We start from the raw sequence: 20,116 nt of genomic DNA, 5'->3' as shown, positions 1-20,116 counted from the left end.
ATATGTGATCAATATGTAGCATAATATTTCTCTTTTTCTAATCAATAAAAATATATTAACAAGAAAGGTGAGGACAGAGTAGATGTAGAAAGGTCATTTCCCACGGGGGGAGAGTCAGGATTGAAAGGTGTCCGCTAAGAACAGAGATGTGGTGGAATTTCTTCAGTCAGAGGGTGGGTGAATCTATGGGATTTGTACCCACAGGCGGTTGTGGTGACCAGGTCATTGGGTGTATTTAAGGCAGAGACTGATCGGTTCTTGATTAGTCAGGCATCACGTCTTATGGGGTGAAAGCCAGGCAGTGGGCTGAGTGAGGAAGTGGATCACCTCATGATTAAATGGCAGGGAAGACTTGATAGGCTGAATGGCCTATTTCTGCTCCTATATCTTATGATCTTATGGTATAATATACCCGAGTTCAGATGTAGGGAGGGGTTATACAGCTGCTATTCAGGTATAGTTAAACCATCCCTTCCCCAACAGGGCAATGGAAGACAAAATTTGACCGTGGTCATACGATAAACAAGAATTTCTGGGTCACGAAGAACAGGACAGTCAGTGTCCCAATGCTCTACAGCACATCGTACCCCCTCACCGTTCTCTACGACCATTTCCTGAAGGTGCAGGTGAGCTCCCAAAAACCTCAGCATCCTCCTCGTCTACAGAGGGACTCTCCCCTCTCTCTCCCTCTCCTCCCCCTCTCTCTCTCTCTCTCTCTCTCTCTCTCTCTCTCTCTCTCTCTCTCTCTCTCTCTCTCTCTCTCAAAGTGAGAGGGGCCAATGAGAGAAAGAGGAGAGAGAGAGAGAGAGAGAGAGAGGTGGGGGGAGAGTGAGAAGGGAGATAGAGGGAGATGAAAGGGAGAGATGAGAGAGGAATAGGGATGAGAGAGGAGAGAGAGAGAAGGGGACAAAGGGGGAGATGGAGAGAGGGGGGAGTTAGAGAGAGGGTGCGAGAAGGGGGAGCCAGCAGGAGTCTGCTCCTTGAGGGTGTGGGGTTAGGGTTAGGGTCCTGTGGCAGGACAGAGGGTGGGACCGAGAGGAGGAGAGGGACATGAACACTCTGCTGTTCTAACCCACAGGCAGCGAAGATCCCCCTGTTTGGGATGAACAGTTTTATCATCCTCCTCCCTAACGGACGGACCCTGAAACAGATCGAGTCGTCCCTCGACAACAAGACCATGGTGCGGCTCGTGGAAAGGTTGGACCAGATGAATGTTGCACCCACGGCTGTCCTCCTGCCCCGAATCAACATCGACTTTTCCAGAACCTTTTGGGACCTTTCAGGAAAATGGGTAAAGATCACGTGTCCCGAGAATGCTCGATGTCCCAAACTGGGGATAGGGTGGGGAAAGGGTCTCACACGTACATGCTGGCACCCACACACACCCCCCCCCGACACAAACCTCACATGCGTACGCACACAAATGCACAAACAAAACACCCATGCCCACTGCCACACTCATGCACACACAAACATGCTCCCACCCATATTCTCACTCTCTCAACACGCACCCACACTCACGCACACACACATTAGCGTGATGAGCTACAATAGACAATGAACCAGAATGTTTATTAAAACACTAATTTTATTTCTTACTCTTAAATTATAGCCTTAACTTTTAAACTACCCTTAACACTAAATCTATCCCCAGCTATGTGTCTAGTGCGAGCATGCATGTGTTCAAATGTTTGTGAGTGTGTGGGTGTATGTGTGTGAGTGTGTATGTGTGGGTGTGGGTGTGAGTGTGTGGGTGTGAGTGTGAATGTGTGTGTGTGGATGTGGGTGTGTATGGGAGTGTGTGTGTGTGAGTGTGTGTGTGTCTGAGAGTGGGTGTGTGTGGGTGTGGGTGTGTGTGTGAGTGTGTATGGTGTGAGTGTGTGTGTGTCTGAGTGTGGATGTGTGTGTGGGTGTATGTGTGTGAGTGTGCGTGTGTCTGAGAGTGGGTGTGTGTGTGGGTGTATGTGTGTGAGTGTGTATGTGTGGGTGTGGGTGTGAGTGTGTAGGTGTGAGTGTGAATGTGTGTGTGTGGATGTGGGTGTGTATGGGAGTGTGTGTGTGTGAGTGTGTGTGTGTGTCTGAGAGTGGGTGTGTGTGGGTGTGGGTGTGTGTGTGAGTGTGTATGGTGTGAGTGTGTGTGTGTGTATGTGTGTGTGAGTGTGTGTGTGTGTCTGAGTGTTGTGTGTGTGGGTGTGGGTAGGTGTGAGTGTGTGTGTGGGTGTGTGTGGGAGTGTGTGTGTATGTGTGTGTGAGTGTGTGTGTGTGGGTGCATATGTGTGAGTGTGTCTGTGTGTGTGGTGTGTGTGTGTGTGGGTGTGTGTGTGTATGTGTGTGTGAGTGTGTGTGTGTCTGAGTGTGGTTGTGTGTGGGTGTGTGTGTGTTTGGATGTGGGTGTGTGTGTATGTGTGTGTGTGAGTGTGTATGTGTGTGTGGGTGTGTGTGGGAGTGTTTGTGTGGGTGTGTATTTGGATGTGTGTGTGAATGTGTGTGTGTGGATGTGGGTGTGTATGGGAGTGTGTGTGTGTGAGTGTGTGTGTGTGTCTGAGAGTGGGTGTGGGTGTGTGTGTGAGTGTGTATGGTGTGAGTGTGTGTGTGTGTATGTGTGTGTGAGTGTGTGTGTGTGTCTGAGTGTTGTGTGTGTGGGTGTGGGTAGGTGTGAGTGTGTGTGTGGGTGTGTGTGGGAGTGTGTGTGTATGTGTGTGTGAGTGTGTGTGTGTGGGTGCATATGTGTGAGTGTGTCTGTGTGTGTGGGTGTGTGTGTGGGTGTGTGTGTGTATGTGTGTGTGAGTGTGTGTGTGTCTGAGTGTGGTTGTGTGTGGGTGTGTGTGTGTTTGGATGTGGGTGTGTGTGTATGTGTGTGTGTGAGTGTGTATGTGTGTGTGGGTGTGTGTGGGAGTGTTTGTGTGGGTGTGTATTTGGATGTGTGTGTGAGTGTGTGCGTTTGTATGTGTGTGTGTGTGTGTGTGTGTGTGTGTGTGTGTGTGTGTGTGTTTTATATCCAGACCATTACAGTCCAGGCAAAATCTAGACAGTTACTCCAAAGTTCAGTCTTTTAAATTCAGTGTTGAAGCGTCGAACTTTGAAATTTGATGCCCAGAGTTAATAATGAACTGATGGGAGACGCGATTTGTGGGTGCGACAGACTCGCAAATTCTCCTTGCGTTGCCTTTGAAGAAATGTCCATTCGCACGAGCTGTGATCACAACACTCCTGGTCCTTCTGTAGGCGAGACTCGAACTGGGCGACCTCCACGAAGCTTCCAAGACCCTGGCACCGACCCGTCTCTCCAAGTAACCTCCATTGTTAGTCACATCAAAATGAAGGACTTTGCTTCCCAAAAGACCCTCCTGTTGCAGGTCAATCTACCGAAAAGGCCCAGTTATTCATGGAGCAGACTTTGCTCTGAATCCCAGAAAAATGGGTGGACACAATAGCTGCTCCAAAAAGCTGTTTTCTCTTCAGCATCAGATTGGTCCTCCCTTTGCAAAATCACGTCTTTACAAATGATTTGAATATGGAACAGACGGCGTCAAACCTTCCTTCAGTTTTTCCAATGTATCGAATTGTCACTGGGCTGTGACTTGTGCTTGTGTTAAATGTTAACTGTGACCATTCAGTTCCTCCTGTCTATACTATCTCTTACAGAGATAATCCCATTTTACTAAAACGGTAGCTTGTAATCACACACACACACACCCTCACAGTCCCCCCCCCCCCCCCACACACACACACACACACACACCCTCACAGTCACCCCCCCTCCCACACACACACACACACACACACACACACACACACACACACACACACACACACACACGCACTAGGGGTGACGTTTAGGGAGGGAGGGGTTGTACGAATGGAAGATGTGCCATTCAATTGTTTGAATCCTCTTTCTCCCCACTCTCCCCCTCCCATTTCCCCTCTATCTCCCCTCTCTATCCCCCTCACTTCCCCCTCTCTCTGTCTCTCTATCCCCATCTCACCCCCTCTCTCCCGTCTCCCTCCCCTCTCTTTCCCACCTCTCCCCTTTTCTCCTCCTCTCTTTCCTCTATCTACCAATCTCTTGTTCTCTTCTCTCTCCCCTCCCACTCTTTCCCTTCCTTCTCCCCCACTCCCCCTCTCCACATTTTCCTTCATCTCCCTCCATCTCTCACCCTCCCTGTTCTCTCCCTCAGGTTTACAGGAGGCTCTGCTCAATCCCAACCTCTGTGGGTTGACAAGGGGTGAAGATCTCTCTATCACCTCCGCCACCCACCGAGTTGTCCTCTCTCTCAATGAAGAGGGGGTTGAGGCATCAGCTGTCACCTCCCTCACCGTGGGAAGGAGCATGCTATCCTTTGAGGTCATTCATCCCTTCATCTGGATACTGTGGGACAACAAGCAGGGCTATCCACTCTTCATGGGGAGGATGGTGGATCCCTCCCGTTAGTGGGAAGAATCTCACCCCTCTCCTCCTCTCCCTAACCCTCTCATACCCCCTACCCTTCTCTTTCTCTCTCCTTTCCCCCCACTCCCCTCTCTCCACTCTCTATTCCCAGTCTCTCCCCCTTCTCTCCACTCTCTCCCCCACTTCTCTCTCTTATCTCCCCTCTCCCCCTCTCTTGCCCCTTCTCCCCTCTTTCCACCCTCTCCCCCTCCCCACTCTCTCCCCTTTCTCCTCGCCCATCTCTCTCCCTCTCATCCCTCTCCATTCTCTCCCCACTCTCTCTCTCCCTTTCTCTCCCCTTCTTTCTCATTCATCTCTCCCACCTCTCTCTTCCCTTCTCCCTATCCCTTTCTCCCTCTCTCTCTCCCCTTTCCCAATCTCACACCCTCTCTCTAACCTCTCACTATCCTTTCCCTCTCCCTCTCTCACCCCCTTTCTCTCCTCCTCTATCCCACCCCTCTCTTCCCTTTCTCCCCACCCTCTTCCCACTCTCACCTCTATCTCACCCCTCTCCATCTCTCCCCTCTTCCTCACACCCACTCTCCCCTCTCCTCTATTCTCCCACTCTCTCCCCTCTATCTCTCCTCCTATCTCCCCCTTTTTTCTCACTCCCTTTCTCAACTCTGCTCCCGCTCTCTGCCCTCTCTCACCCCCACTTCCTCACTCTCTCCCTCCTCCCTATTTCTCCCCACTCACTCTCTTCTCCTCTCCTCCTCTCTCACTCCCCCTCTCTCACTCCCCCTCTCTCCCACTCTCCCTATCTCCCTCTTTCTCCCCATTTCCCCCCACTCTTTGACCCCCCTCTCTCACCCCCACTTCCTCACTCTCTCCCTCCTCCCTCCTCCCTATTTCTCTCCACTCACCTTCACTCTTCCCCTCTCCTCCTTTCCCTTTCATTCCCCCTCTCTCACTCTCCCCATCTCCCTCTTTCTCCCCATTTCTCCCTACTCTTTGTCCCCCTCTTCCTCTCTCCCCCTCTCTCTCCCTCTCCCTTCACTCCCCTCGCTTCCCCCTCCCTTTCTCTCTGTCCCCTCTCCTCCTGTCTCACCCCATTTTCTCCCAATTCTCCCCACTCTTTCTCCCCTTCTCTCTTCCCCCTCCCCTTCTCTCTCTCCCCTCAACTCTCTCCCTTTTCCCCCTCTCCTCCTCTCACCCCACTTTCTCCCCACACTCTCCCCATTTCTCCCCACTCTTTCACCCCTTCTCTCTTCCCCCTCCTCCTCTCTATCCCCATCCCACACCCACCTGCATTTGAGACCCCCTGATCCCTCCGCCCCTGTCTCATGTGGAATGCCACCTCCTTCTTGGGAATCACAGACCCCTATTTCACCATTGTAGGCAGGGGACGTGTTTCGGGCCAAGGTTACTCCTTGACACCTCCCCCTTTCTATCAAGCTGCCTCTTGCGTCTCATTCTGGATTCAGAATAAATAAAGGAATGAGTTGCTTGGTGATTTCTCTGGATGTGTTTTCGTCAGGGAGGAGCTTGGGAGATGTTCAGGACAAAGTGGGGTTCCTCAGAAGTGAGGCGTAAGGGGCCCGTGGGGAGTGAGGGGGAAGGGGTGGGTCCGTGGAGAGATGGGGAAGGGGTGGGGTCTGTCAGGAGTGAAAGGGAAGGGGTGGGGTCTGTGGGAAATGGCGAAAGGGCAGGTCCATGGAGAGATGAGGAAGGGGTGTGGTCCGTGGGGAGTGAAGGGGAAGGGGTGGGGTCTGTGGAGAGATGAGGAATGGGTGGGGTCCGTGCTGAGTGAGGGGAAGGGGATGGGGAGTGGGTAAGGGGTGGTGTCCATGGGGAGTGAGGGGGAAGGAGTGGGGTCTATGGGGAGTGAGGAAGGGGTAGGTCAGTGGAGAGATGGGGAAGGGGTGGGGTCCATGGGGAGTGAGGGGGAAGGAGTGAGGTCCGTGAAGAGATGGGGAAGGGGTGGGGAATGAGTGGGGTCCATGGAGAGATGGGGAAGGGGTGGGGAGTGGGGGAGAAGGGGTGGGGTCTCTGGGAAGTGAAGGGGAAGGGGTGGGTCTGTGGGGAGTTTGTATGGAAGGGGTGGGATCCGTTGGGACGGGGAGCTGCTCTCCATTGAGAGTTGGGAAAAGGGTGGGGTCTGTGGGGAGTGCGGGTGATGGGGTGGGGTCAATGGGGAGTGAGGGGGAATGGGTGGGGTCTGTGGGAAGTGAAGGGGAAGGAGTGGGGTCTGTAGGAAGTTTGTAGGGAAGGGCTAGAGTCCATGGGGAGTTTGTGGGGTCTGCGGGGAGTGAAGGGGAAGGGAAAGATGATACTTTCCTATTCTAATGTATCCAAATTTCAAAGTATCATCTTCCAAAGGGTTAGCTGCGATATCCCAAATTTCGATCTCTTTAATCCAACAAATCAAACTCTGTGGCTGTTAGTTTATGTAGCTTTAATTCATTACTAGATCAGATAAACATTTTGTATAACTTTGCATAATAATGATTTACTGTAAAGTAGAGGTATAAAATGTACATGAAGATACAAATTATATAGAAAGCTTTTAAAGAGATACATAAACTTTAAAGAGATGCACATATTCAAAGCAAAATTTCTCATGCTAACGCTGCCTTCACATCTGGTTGAATAATGAGGATATTATAACATATTGTGTTATAATCACTATGGTAACATCATGGTTCTCTTAGGCACAAAAATAACTAAGAATGAAAATAACCTTTACATTCCGGCCCTAATTATTTTAAATAGACATTGAAAACCAATATATAGTAATTACTATTACAGATACACAAGTAAATATGGTAAGTATAAGATTAGAAATCAAAAGTTTCTGCTTCTTGTAAAAGACAGATTTTAGGAATAGGTCGATTTAAGTAACCAGACTTGGTTTTAATCTGCACTTGTTGAACGAAACTTTTCTTGTCCAGAACTGCATCCACAATTTTCCACAGTAACCAAGAATTACTTGGTGAATAATTGTCCATGATAATTACAATGTCTCCACATACAAAATTGCGTTTAGCTTTAGTCCATTTTTGTTGTTCTTGTAATAATGAAAGATATTCTTTAATCCATCTTTTCTAAAATAAATCTGCAAGAAATTGCACTTGTTTCCATCTGCATCTTACATAAATATCTTCTTTTTGAAATAGACCTGTTCTCTCATGCATACGTCAAACAATCAAATTTCTCAGCTAATATAATTGGATGTTTCACTTCTGGTGTTATTGCTTTTTCCAATCTTCCCCCTACTCTCAATACATTATTTCCCAGAATAGGATTGAGTTTGTAAACACAACTTGTTTTTGTAACATTCAGATTCTTCTTCACTTTTTAAAAAAATTTTTTTTATTTTGCACACCATAAACCACATTAACCATGATACATACTTTTTCCTTTTCAAATATATACAGTGCCATTTTCTCCCCCCCCTCCCTACCTCCCCCCCCATCCATTTAAAGTACAAAATCTAGGATACATTAAACCAGTCAAACAATATTGTCATTCAATAAAAATAAACAAGAAATTCCACTGAGTCAATTCTTTTCATTTCCTTCTCCTTTCGTTAATTTAGGTAGTGAATGTCCCCGGTAGGTTTTCTCTATTGTGTTTCATGTAAGGCTCCCATATTTGTTCAAATATTTCAATATTATTTCTTAAACTATATGTTATTTTTTCTAATGGAATACATTTATTCATTTCTATATACCATTGTTGTATTTTCAAATTATCTTCCAATTTCCAGGTTGACATAATACATTTTTTTGCTATGGCTAGAGCTATCTTAACAAATCTTTTTTGTTCATCCTCCAAATCAAGTCCAAATTCTTTGTTTTTTCTGTTACTTAGGAGGAAGATCTCTGGATTCTTTGGTATATTGTTTTCTGTTATTTTATTTAATATCTGACTGAGATCTTCCCAAAATTTTTCTACTTTCTCACATGTCCAGATTGCATGAATTGTTGTTCCCATTTCTTTTTTACATTGAAAACATCTGTCAGATACTGTTGGGTCCCATTTATTTAACTTTTGAGGTGTAATGTATAGCCTGTGTATCCAGTTATATTGTATCATACGTAACCTCGTATTTATTGTATTTCTCATCGTTCCAGAACATAACTTCTCCCATGTTTCCTTTTTTTATCTTTATATTTAAATCTTGTTCCCATTTTTGTTTAGTTTTACCATTTGTTTCCTCATTCTCCTTTTCTTGCAGTTTAATATACATATTTGTTATAAATCTTTTGATTATCATTGTATCTGTAATCACATATTCAAAGTTACTTCCCTCTGGTAAACTCAGACTGCTTCCTAATTTGTCCTTCAAGTAGGATCTCAATTGGTAATATGCTAGCACTGTATCTTGAGTTATATTATATTTATCCTTCATTTGTTCAAAGGATAGTAATTTATTTCCTGAAAAACAATGTTCTATTCTTTTAATCCCTTTTTTCTCCCATTCTCTAAAGGAAAGGTTATCTATTGTAAAAGGGATTAACTGATTTTGCGTCAGTATTAGTTTTGGTAATTGATAATTTGTTTTATTCCTTTCTACATGAACCTTTTTCCAAATATTGAGTCGATGATGTAATACTGGAGAACTTCTATGTTGCACCAATTTTTCATCCCATTTATATAATATGTGTTCAGGTATCTTTTCCCCTATTTTATCTAATTCTAATCTAGTCCAATCTGGCTTTTCCCTTGTTTGATAAAAATCTGATAGGTATCTTAATTGTGCGGCTCTATAATAATTTTTAAAGTTTGGCAGTTGTAAGCCTCCTTGTTTATACCATTCTGTTAATTTATCTAGTGCTATCCTTGGTTTCCCCCCTTTCCATGAAAATTTCCTTATTATTTTCTTTAACTCCTTGAAGAATTTCTCTGTCAAGTGTATTGGCAATGCCTGAAATAGGTATAATATCCTTGGGAAAATGTTCATTTTAATACAGTTTATCCTTCCTATTAGTGTTAATGGTAAATCTTTCCAATGCTCTAAGTCATCTTGTAATTTCTTCATTAATGGCTGATAATTTAGTTTATATAGATGGCCGAGATTATTATTTAGTTATATACCTAGGTATCGGATTGCTTGCATTTGCCATCTGAATGGTGATTCCGTCTTAAATTTTGAGAAATCCGCATTATTCATTGGCATTGCTTCACTTTTATTTACGTTAATCTTGTAACCCGACACTTCTCCATATTCTTTCAATTTCTTATATAATTCTTTTATTGATAGTTCTGGTTCTGTTAAGTATACTATAACATCATCCGCAAATAAACTGATTTTATATTCCTTGTCTTTAATTTTTATCCCTTTTATATTATTTTCTGTTCTTATCAATTCTGCTAGTGGTTCTATAGGTAACGCGAACAATAGGGGTGATAGTGGGCATCCCTGCCGTGTTGACCTGCTTAAGTTAAATTGCTTTGATATATATCCATTTACTGTCACTTTCGCCAATGGCCCCTTATATAATGCTTTAATCCAATTAATATACTTCTCTGGTAAACTGAATTTTTGCAATACTTTGAATAAATAATTCCATTCTACTCTGTCAAAGGCCTTCTCTGCGTCTAAAGCAACTGCTACTGTTGGCGCTTTACTCCCTTCTACTGCATGAATTAAGTTAATAAATTTACAAATATTGTCTGTTGTGCGTCTTTTTTTAATAAATCCAGTTTGGTCTAGATTTACCATTTTAGGTACATACTCTGCTAATCTGTTTGCTAATAGTTTAGCTATTATCTTATAATCTGTGTTAAGTAATGATATTGGTCTATATGACGCTGGTGCGAGTGGATCTTTCCCTTGCTTTAGTATTACTGTAATTATTGCTGTTTTACATGAATCTGGTAAGCTTTGTGTTTTATCAATCTGGTTGATTACTTCCAGGAGGGGAGGAATTAATAAGTCTTTAAATGTTTTGTAGAATTCTATTGGGAATCCATCCTCTCCTGGTGTCTTATTATTTGGTAATTTTTTTATTATCTCTTGTATTTCTACTATTCCAAATGGCTCTGTTAATTTATTTTGTTCCTCTATTTGTAGTTTTGGTAGTTCAATTTTAGTCAGAAATTCATCTATTTTCCCTTCTTTCCCTTCGTTTTCAGTTCGGTATAATTGTTCATAGAATTCTCTAAAGTTTTCCTTAATTTCTTTTGGATTATATGTAATTTGTTTGTCTTTTTCCCTTGATGCCAATACCATTTTCTTAGCTTGTTCTGTCTTAAGCTGCCATGCTAGAATTTTGTGCGTTTTTTCCCCTAGTTCATAATATTTCTGTTTTGTCTTCATTATGTTCTTCTCCACCTTATATGTTTGTAGTGTTTCATATTTTATTTTTTTATCCGCCAATTCTCTTCTTTTAGTTGTATCTTCCTTCATTGCTAATTCTTTTTCTATATTTACTATTTCCTTTTCCAACTGCTCTGTTTCCTGATTATAGTCCTTCTTCATCTTGGTTACATAACTTATTATTTGCCCTCTAATGAACGCTTTCATTGCGTCCCATAGTATAAACTTATCTTTCACTGATTCCGTATTTATTTCAAAGTACATTTTAATTTGTCTTTCAATGAATTCTCTAAAATCCTGCCTTTTAAGTAACATGGGGTTTAATCTCCATCTATACATTCTTGGAGGGATGTCCTCTAACTTTACTGTCAATATTAAGGGTGAATGGTCCGATAATATTCTAGCTTTATATTCTGTTTTTCTTACTCTATCTTGCCTACGAGCTGATAACAAAAATAGGTCTATTCTTGAGTATGTTTTATGTCTAGCCAAGTAATATGAATATTCCTTTTCATTTGGGTGTTGTTTCCTCCATATATCCAAAAGTTGCATTTCTTGCATCGATTTAATTATAAATTTGGTTACTTTGTTCTTTCTGTTAATTTTTTTCCCAGTTTTGTCCATATTTGAATCCAAATTCAGGTTGAAATCCCTTCCTATTAATATGTTCCCTTGCGTATCTGCTATCTTCAAAAAAATATCTTGCATAAACTTTTGATCTTCTTCGTTAGGTGAATATACATTGAGTAGATTCCAAAACTCCGAATATATCTGACATTTTATCATTACATATCTCCCTGCTGGATCTATTATTTCTTCTTCTATTTTAATTGGCACATTTTTACTAATTAATATAGCTACTCCTCTTGCTTTTGAATTATACGACACTGCTGTTACATGTCCTACCCAATCTCTCTTTAATTTCTTGTGCTCCAATTCAGTTAAATGTGTTTCTTGCACAAATGCTATATCAATTTTTTTCTTTTTTCAGTAAATTTAGCAGTTTCTTCCTTTTAATTTGGTTATGTATTCCGTTAATATTTAGTCATATAGTTCAGCGTAGCCATTTTATACTTTGTTTATCTTCCCTTTCCGTTTCTCCATCATCACCTTTCCTTCTTATCCAATTCTGCTTTCTTGTTTTGAACACTTTATAAGACAACATTTCTACAACATCAAACATTTTCCTTATTCTCCTATTTAAAACTTCTTTAACCCCATTCTCCCCTCCCCCTCCTGAGTTGCCCTTTATCCCTTGTCGGACAACCACATCTCCCCTCTCCATTTGGATTTGCGAATTTACTCGCAAACATCAGCTGATTTTGCAGTGACCGTAACTCCTCCCCACCCAGCCCCCCCGGAAAAGATTTCAATTATCATATGTAACAAAGGTCACTCTTTTAATTCCCTCCTTATTCCCTCTATTCCATTTCCCTCCCTTATTAATTCTTGTCTATACTCTATATATTTTCCTGTAAATACGGATACATTCATGTATGCACACTATATATATACACACATATACCCCTTTACACACATACATATAGATCGTGGTCATTTTTACTCTTATTACATGTCTTCATTTCTCTGCTTGTTTTGTAGTTGTTCTGCAAATTTCCTTGCTTCCTCTGGATCCGAGAATAGTCTGTTTTGTTGCCCTGGAATAACTATTTTAAGTACCGCTGGGTACCTTAACATAAACTTATATCCTTTTTTCCATAAGATCGTTTTTGCTGTATTGAACTCCTTCCTCTTCTTCAGGAGTTCAAAACTTATGTCTGGATAGAAAAAAAAATTTTTGACCTTTATATTCCAGGGGCTTTTTGTCCTCTCTTACTTTCTTCATTGCTTTCTCCAATATATTTTCTCTTGTTGTATATCTTAAGAATTTTACTAAAATGGATCTTGGTTTTTGCTGCGGTTGTGGTTTCGGGGCTAAAGTTCTATGTGCCCTCTCTATTTCCATTTCTTCCAGTAATTCTGGTCTTCCCAGGACCCTGGGGATCCAATCTTTTATAAATTCTCTCATATTCTTGCCTTCTTCATCTTCCTTAAGGCCCACTATCTTTATATTATTTCTTCTATTATAGTTTTCTATTATATCTATCTTCTGAGCTAACAGCTCCTGTGTTTCTTTAACTTTTTTATTAGATTCTTCTAATTTCTCTTTTAAGTCTTCTACTTCCATTTCTACAATTATTTCTTGTTCTTCCATATTTTCCACTCTTTTTCCTATCTCTGACATGGCCATTTCCATTTTATTCATTTTTTCTTCTGCATTCTTAATTCTTCTTTTTATCTCATTAAATTCTTGTAATTGCCATTTTTTCACTGATTCCATATATTCTTTAAAAAAAGATACATCCATTGTCTTGCATTTCTCTTCTTCTTCCACTTCTATCTGTTCTTCTTCTTCTTCTTCCTCTGGATTGACCATCTGTTGTTTCCTTGTTTTCTTTTTACCCTCTTCTTTCTTGTTGTCGTTATTGTCTGTGTTCTGCACCTGCTGCTGTGCTGCAGGTGTCTCTCTCAGCTGTGGAGATCAACTCCTCCCGTCAGTGTGTTTTTTTTCATGCGCGGTTGCGCACTTTTACTCGGCTCTGCGAGCCATTTTTGTAGTCCTGAGCCCGGGACCTCCACTGACCTGCGGGAGCGGGCCTCTCTCTCCGCGGCGGGCCTCTTCGGACAGGTAAGGCCTTCACCTTCTTCTTCGATGTCTTTCCTTCTTCCCATTGTTTTTGGTTTTTCTTTCTTCGCTGCCATTTTCTTCACATTTTTACTTTCACTTTGTTTTGGTTTTTAAGTTTGTGCCTTTGCTTTTTCTCTATCTTTTTTTAACTTTTCTGGAGAGGGCTGGAGTTCCCCGACCGGCCACTACTCCATCACGTGACTCCTTATTTTTCTTCACTTTTGATGTCTTGTTATCAAATGTCTTTTTCTGACAAAAAATGAATTATTTTCAACTCATCAAACTGCTTTGTCGAGTCTTCAGATTCTCTTCCCTGATACAATTTAAAAGGGTAGTTTTTAACCTCTAAATCAATGCTACTGCCTTTTTCAAACGAAAGCATGAAGAGTGATAGCAAATTAGTTGAGTGATCAGATCATTTTCATTAGATATTTGAATAGTATTACATTAATGTTTTGGATTTCAGGATCCTCCATTGAAATTTCTGTGAACTCTTCCAGATTCTGAGGCCACTTTTCTTGACATTGTTAAAGAAATTGTGTTGGCTATTTTCAGAAAAGATTGAACTTTTGATCCTGGATTATCCACTGTTTTAACATATGATTACATGCAAAACCTTTTCAATTTCATTAACTCTGTTAGACACACGGGTATGAAACTTTGTGGTGTTATTATTAATATATTTAAGTACTGATGTACTTTCAGTCCAAAACATAGATTTTGCTAACTTCATCTGTCATTCTCTTCTTAAAAGTGTCTATTTTGCTCACGGTAATAGCCGCCATCAATTCCACCTGAGGGAAAGTGACTGACTTTAATGGAGCCCCTCTGGCCTTTCCCATTACAAATCCACAATGTACTTGCTCTTGGTTATATCACAGTGTACTGACAATAACCACACCAGCAGTGCGAGTATAAGACAGCTTTAATAAACTAATATGTACACTAAGAGGTCTTGTCTCTCTGCAAGACGAACCTGGAAGGCTGGACTGTAGCTCTGGACTGTTTTATAGACAAGATCACCGGGATGACCCCTGGTGACCTAGTGGTGGAATTACATATCACCACATTCACCCCACTTAAAAAAATTGTTATCCCCACCCCCCCACCCCACACCCCGTCCTCCTTCGCTTGTTTGTAAGTTCATGTCCAAAATTTTTTGTGGCTTCTGTTGCCTTCTGGACCTTCTTGGTAGCAGTCTGCCTTTCGGCCTTTCTTGGTGGAGGTGTGGGAGTGGGAAGTACTAGATGGCCATGTGGCTCTGTGGGCTGGGAATCCTCTTGTATGGGATGAGGTCCTGCCATCAAGTCTAGGGTGGTGATATTTTATGGGGCGGACGTACCCAGGGTCCTGATTTCCGGGGTGAGAGGTATAGTCCTCTGGGTTGACTCGATGGACAACTGTTCTAGTGACTGATGTTGCGCTCCTAGTTGATCCGTAGACATCTGTGTTTCCTCCGCGTTGTTCACACATTCGGCCGGTGTGAGATCCCTGGTGGCCACTGAGTCTTCTCTTCCATCTGGGAATGTGATGAAGGCGTACTGAGGGTTCGAGTGCCTCAACTCCACTTGATCCACCAGCGGGACCACTTTTTGGGGTCTGCAGTGCTTCCGGAGGAGAACAGGTCCCGGTGTCATCATCCATTTGGGCAGCAATGTGCCCGTCGTGGCTTTCCTTGTGAAGGAAAAGATACGGTCATGTGGGGTCATGTTAGTGGCAGTACACAACAAAGAACGTATAGAGTGTAGGGCTTCTGGCAATACTTCTTTCCATCTAGTAAGAAGCAGGTCTTTTGCTTTTAAGGTCAAGAGGACCGTTTTCCAGATAGTGGCATTTTCCCTTTCGACGTCCATTCCCCCTGGGATTGTAACTTGTAGTGCGGCTGGTAGCAATCCCTCTCTCGTGCAGGTACTGCTGTACTTCTGTGCTCATTAATGCAGCTCCCCTGGCTGTGTGTATGTAGTTCGGGTACCCAAATATGCTGAAGATGGGTTGGAGGCATTTTATAACAGTAGCTGCAGATACATCAGAACACGGGATTGCGAAGGGGAAATGGGAATATTCATCTATTACATTTAGGAAATAGACATTTCTATTATTGGACTGGAGCGGGCCTTTAAAATCGAGGCTGAGGCACTCAAAAGGTTTGGTAGCTTTTATCAGGGTGGCTTTGTCTGGCCAGTAAAATTGTAGTTTGCATTCCGCACAGATGGTTCACTGACCTCACTTCCTCTACCGAAAATGGGACGTTTTGGGTTTTAATGAAGTGACAGTCTAGCGACCCCCGGGTGGCCCAGCTCAATGTACAAGTTCTGCAACTGGGTGGGGTTAAGGATGGCACAAGTGCCTCTGGACAGCGTGTCCAGGGGCTCGTTGAGTCTCCCAGGGCGGTATAGAATGTTGTAGTTAAATGTAGGCAATTCTATCCGCCAGCGCAGGATTTTGTCATTCTTAATTCTCCCCCTGTTCTGGTTATTGAACATAAAAGCCACAGACCATTGGTCCATGACGAGGGTGAAGTGTTTGCACGGCAGATAATGTCGCCAGTGCCTTACTGCTGCCACAATGGCTAGGCCCTCCTTCTCTACTGCTGAGTGTTTTACTTCTGATCCTTGTAAGGTTCACGAGAAAAAGGCCACCGGTCGTCCGTCTTGGTTTAGGGTGGCTACCAGAGACACATCGGATGCATCCGTTTCTATTTGAAACGGGATCGACTCATCTATGGACTGCATGGCAGGGGTCAGGCATGTGAACAGTGGAGGGGGTTCTATGTTCAGGACAGACAGGCTGCAGTGTGTTGGAATCTAGGGGTTAAAACAGTATGAAATAAATGATTAATTAATAAGTGTATATTTACTGCATGGTTCAGGGAAAAAGGAATGTGATTAAGTGGCAATCACAGCATGGAGCAAAGTTGGTTGAGCAAAATTGTCTGCTCCCAAATACAGGGAGAGGAAATGCATAAAACGATTTAGGAGGAATGCTCCAACTGAAGGAGGTGGTGGGTAGCACAGGAGACACAGGCCAGACCAGAACAAAGAATGGCCCGCAAGAAACAAAGGGAATGGAAAACCAGTCTAGGAGGAAGATTAAGGCAGGAGGAGGTGTTAAAGAGAACAGCAGAAATTGGCCAGACAGGGACAGAATGGTGATTAGAAATATCTGGGGATGAATTAATTTCTGATCAACACAACAGGATAGTCTGGCCTGGAGGATTAAGATGGGAGTGCTACACCCCAGATATCTGCAAAACAGGAGATGACTTGTGATAGCCCTTATGCAAAAAGATCTAGCAAAGGAAGACAACTTTTGTTCTGTATGATAATGAAATCTAGCAAAGGAAGCCAACTTTTGTTCTGTATGATAAGGTTGACCTATATAAACTGAGCCAACTGGACAATAGGGGTCAGTCTTGGGGAGTAGCTCACTGTGCAGGTGACCTATGAACTAACGATTGACCCAGAGCTCTGTTAAGTTTTATTCTTGTGCTGTGTAATAAATTGACTGTTGAACCGAATACCTTCTCCTATCACTTCATTCAAAGAACATGCTGGACTCAGACTACACATAGACTAAATTAAGAGTAAGGCCTAGTAGAACGGGGTTGGAGTCCCCTGTAGAAAAAAGGGGGTTGGAGTCCCCTAGTAGAACGGGGTTGGAGTCCCCTGTAGAAAAAAGGGGGTTGGAGTCCCCTAGTAGAACGGGGTTGGAGTCCCCTGTAGAAAAAAGGGGGTTGGAGTCCCCCTAGTAGAATGGGGTTGGAGTCCCCTGTAGAAAAAAGGGGGTTGGAGTCCCCCTAGTAGAACGGGGTTGGAGTCCCCTGTAGAAAAAAGGGGGTTGGAGTCCCCCTAGTAGAACGGGGTTGGAGTCCCCTCGTAGCGATCTCGAGAGATAGGTTTAGACACTTGGCCAATTAGAATAAGGTGCATTGTGATAGTTATTTGTTTCTATAGGTGTGTAATAAGTATTTGATTAAGGATCGTATACCATAGTAGTGTATAATCAGTATCTGTATAAGGTGTATTGTGTTATAGTTATTTGCTTCTATAGTGTATAAGTATCTGTTTAGGAATCGTATAGTGTAGCATAATAGTTTATAATAAGTATTTGTTTAAGGATTGTGTACAGTGTGCCACTGGTGTTTATAATAACGTGGGAAGGGTCGAAGTAGATTGCAGGGTGGAAAAATCCTACCAGGGGAGAGACCCAGTGAAGTACGAAGTCTAAAGGGTTAAAAATCGGAACATAAGATGGAAGGAGTAATTAGGGATGTAGGGCAAGAGTTCGGGGAAGACAGAGGGGTTCCCCCATCTGTAAACCGACAGTGGGAAAAAACAAGGAATCAATTACTGGGAGGATTACCGAAGGGAGAGGAGGTACAGGCTATGGCACGGTACGAACAGATATGGAGAGAGCTGCAGAGTCAGGGGAAGGTACCACGGGGGTTTGAAAAAATCCGGCTGGTACTGTACTTAGGAGAAACAGAGAGGGAAGCAGCCAAGGAGGTACAGGAACATGAGGCAAAAGGACAAGGATCTATATGGAATAGAAGAAGGTTTAAACAACAGAAAGAAGTGAAGGAACAGAGAAGGGCAGATTTACACATTATGACATTGGCTTGCATGGCTGTGGAAGCGAACCTTCAACATGATATTAAAAAGGGTCCCCTATCATAAAGGAGAAAACAGGGGAGGTTAACCCGTCAGCCCCGCTATATCCAAAATTACCAGAGACATTGCCACCACCTTATCCTATTCCCCAAATGCCAGCAATGCAGATAAGTGAGGGAATAGTGAATGTCACTGAATTAGCAGGTCACGAACTCCAGGAGGCGAAGGAGAGACTTAAGAGAGTTATGCAGGAAAGGGTGGAGGAAATGAAGGAGTTAACGAAGGAAATACAGAATGTATGTAAAGTAAGGGAAACTAGTATGCGACTGGAAAAAACAAATGAGCGAGAGCAAGAACAGACACTTGAGAATGTCTTCTCGGTAGGAATGTCAGAGGATCACTCGACTCCCACTCCTCACAATAGACAAAAGGAGTCAAAGGATGAGGAGATCTCGACCTTTTTGAGTCAGTGTAAGGAGAGTTGGACGGATAAAGCAGGAGTACACCCAGCCACAGAACCCTTGCAGACTACACTCTTTAGGGCTGCAGTAACGAGTGGACTGCCAGCTGTAGTTAGGGAAGCGTTAGAGAATAACCCTGATATTCCTGGCTGCTCGAGTGAGCAATGGGAAAAACATTTGAGCCATCACATGAAATGTTACAGGGCTAAGCAAAAGGAGGACAAACAAACTACGGAGTCGGCACAAGTGCAACTCCTTAAGCTTCAACTGGAAGAGGCTAGGAAAAAGGCAAACGAGGCAAAAAAGAATCCCTCAAAGGGTGCGAACCAGATGATTCAGCAGCCAACGCAGCCACCACAAGGGAATAATATCAGTTGGCACCCGGCCCCATATTGGGCACCGGGTCCCACCTATGTGGGCAGTACGGGAGGTCCAATGGGGGGATTCCGAGTAAGAGGGAGAGGTCGGGGTGCTCCACGAATGCAGCCAGCCGTATGTTTTGCATGCGGTCAGCCAGGACACTGGAAGAGAGACTACCCCCTAGTTTGGGGTCCTCAGGACACTGGGGGAAGGGGATATGGACCACCACAAAATGAGCATTGGGTCCAGCCCCAGAGATCGTCAGTGCCACCCCCAGTACATCAGGCACCCCATGCGGCTCTAACTCCGAAGAGACAATTCCCTTTGCTGACAGAGGAGGAACAATATTGCCCACAGTGACGGAGCCCGAGCACCCACGAGCAGGCTAGGTTGGCAGACCCTTTCCTGCAGATTAAAGTAATGGACATGGAAGTATTCTTTTTAGTGGATACGGGAGCCAGATTTTCAACACTCACTGGCGCTGAGTTTCAAGATAAAACATCATCCTCTAGCATCCAGCTGATAGGGTTCTCGGGTACACAAGAAAATCTGCCGTTTTCTACACCACTAGTCACTTCTGTGGCGGGACAGACTTTTACACATCAATACATTTTGTCAGCCAGGTGCCCTACTAATCTTTTGGGCAGAGACCTACTGGTCAGGTGCGGAGCATCGATCCTTTGTGGACCCAGCAGAATAGAGGTCACCTTTCCAAATGGATATTCTATGAACTGTTCATTAACTACACTTCATTCCGGTTCTCAGATGTTGTTGGTGGCAGCTGGAGGATCCGCGTCTGAGGGACAATGGGCTGACATTTACTGGGTTGGAACCAGAGGACCCACAGAAGGGAGGGCTGCTAAAGCTTTATAATCAATGGAAGCCGTGGATCCAGACGTTACACCCGTATACCCCTCCCTCGGACCACCCCCATATGACCCTCTTTTACGATAGGGATGGGGATGAAATGTATCAGCATGCCTTTTATGAAGAGGTAGAGGGGATGCAATGGGAGATTAATTCGGACTACATAGTGGTAGGAAAGGAGGGAGTGGCCGCTACGGTGGCACTGACATCTGAACAGCTGGAATGGTATGAGATGGCAGGTGAGGCCATTCCTCATGTCAGCCTTGCAATTGGCACTACTCATCAGGCAAAAGATTTGGGACCGATGTGTCGGAACTTGATGTCCCTTAGTGACTGGTCTGACACCCAAATACCGACAGTGCAGTTCTCCTCATCTGGTCAGGCATACAGAATTTTGTCTCCGACATATGATCAAGTCCTCCTTGAGCATAGACA

General features: G+C 43.7%; 1 protein-coding gene across 1 annotated transcript; it reads left to right on the top strand.

Moving 5' to 3' along the window:
- The first annotated feature begins 459 nt into the window (after positions 1-459).
- LOC138745681 (plasma protease C1 inhibitor-like) lies at positions 460-5,882 on the top strand. The gene is given in 4 exon segments (XM_069902960.1): positions 460-626; positions 1,079-1,256; positions 1,259-1,291; positions 4,179-5,882. Coding segments are annotated over 4 exon segments (525 nt in total). The 5' UTR covers positions 460-566; the 3' UTR covers positions 4,433-5,882.
- The last annotated feature ends 14,234 nt before the right edge of the window (positions 5,883-20,116 follow it).

The sequence above is a fragment of the Narcine bancroftii genome, chromosome 11 (assembly GCF_036971445.1).
Source record: "Narcine bancroftii isolate sNarBan1 chromosome 11, sNarBan1.hap1, whole genome shotgun sequence".
NCBI lineage: Eukaryota > Metazoa > Chordata > Chondrichthyes > Torpediniformes > Narcinidae > Narcine > Narcine bancroftii.
Note: the sequence above shows the minus strand (reverse complement) of the source record. Positions and strands in the feature narration are given on the sequence as shown.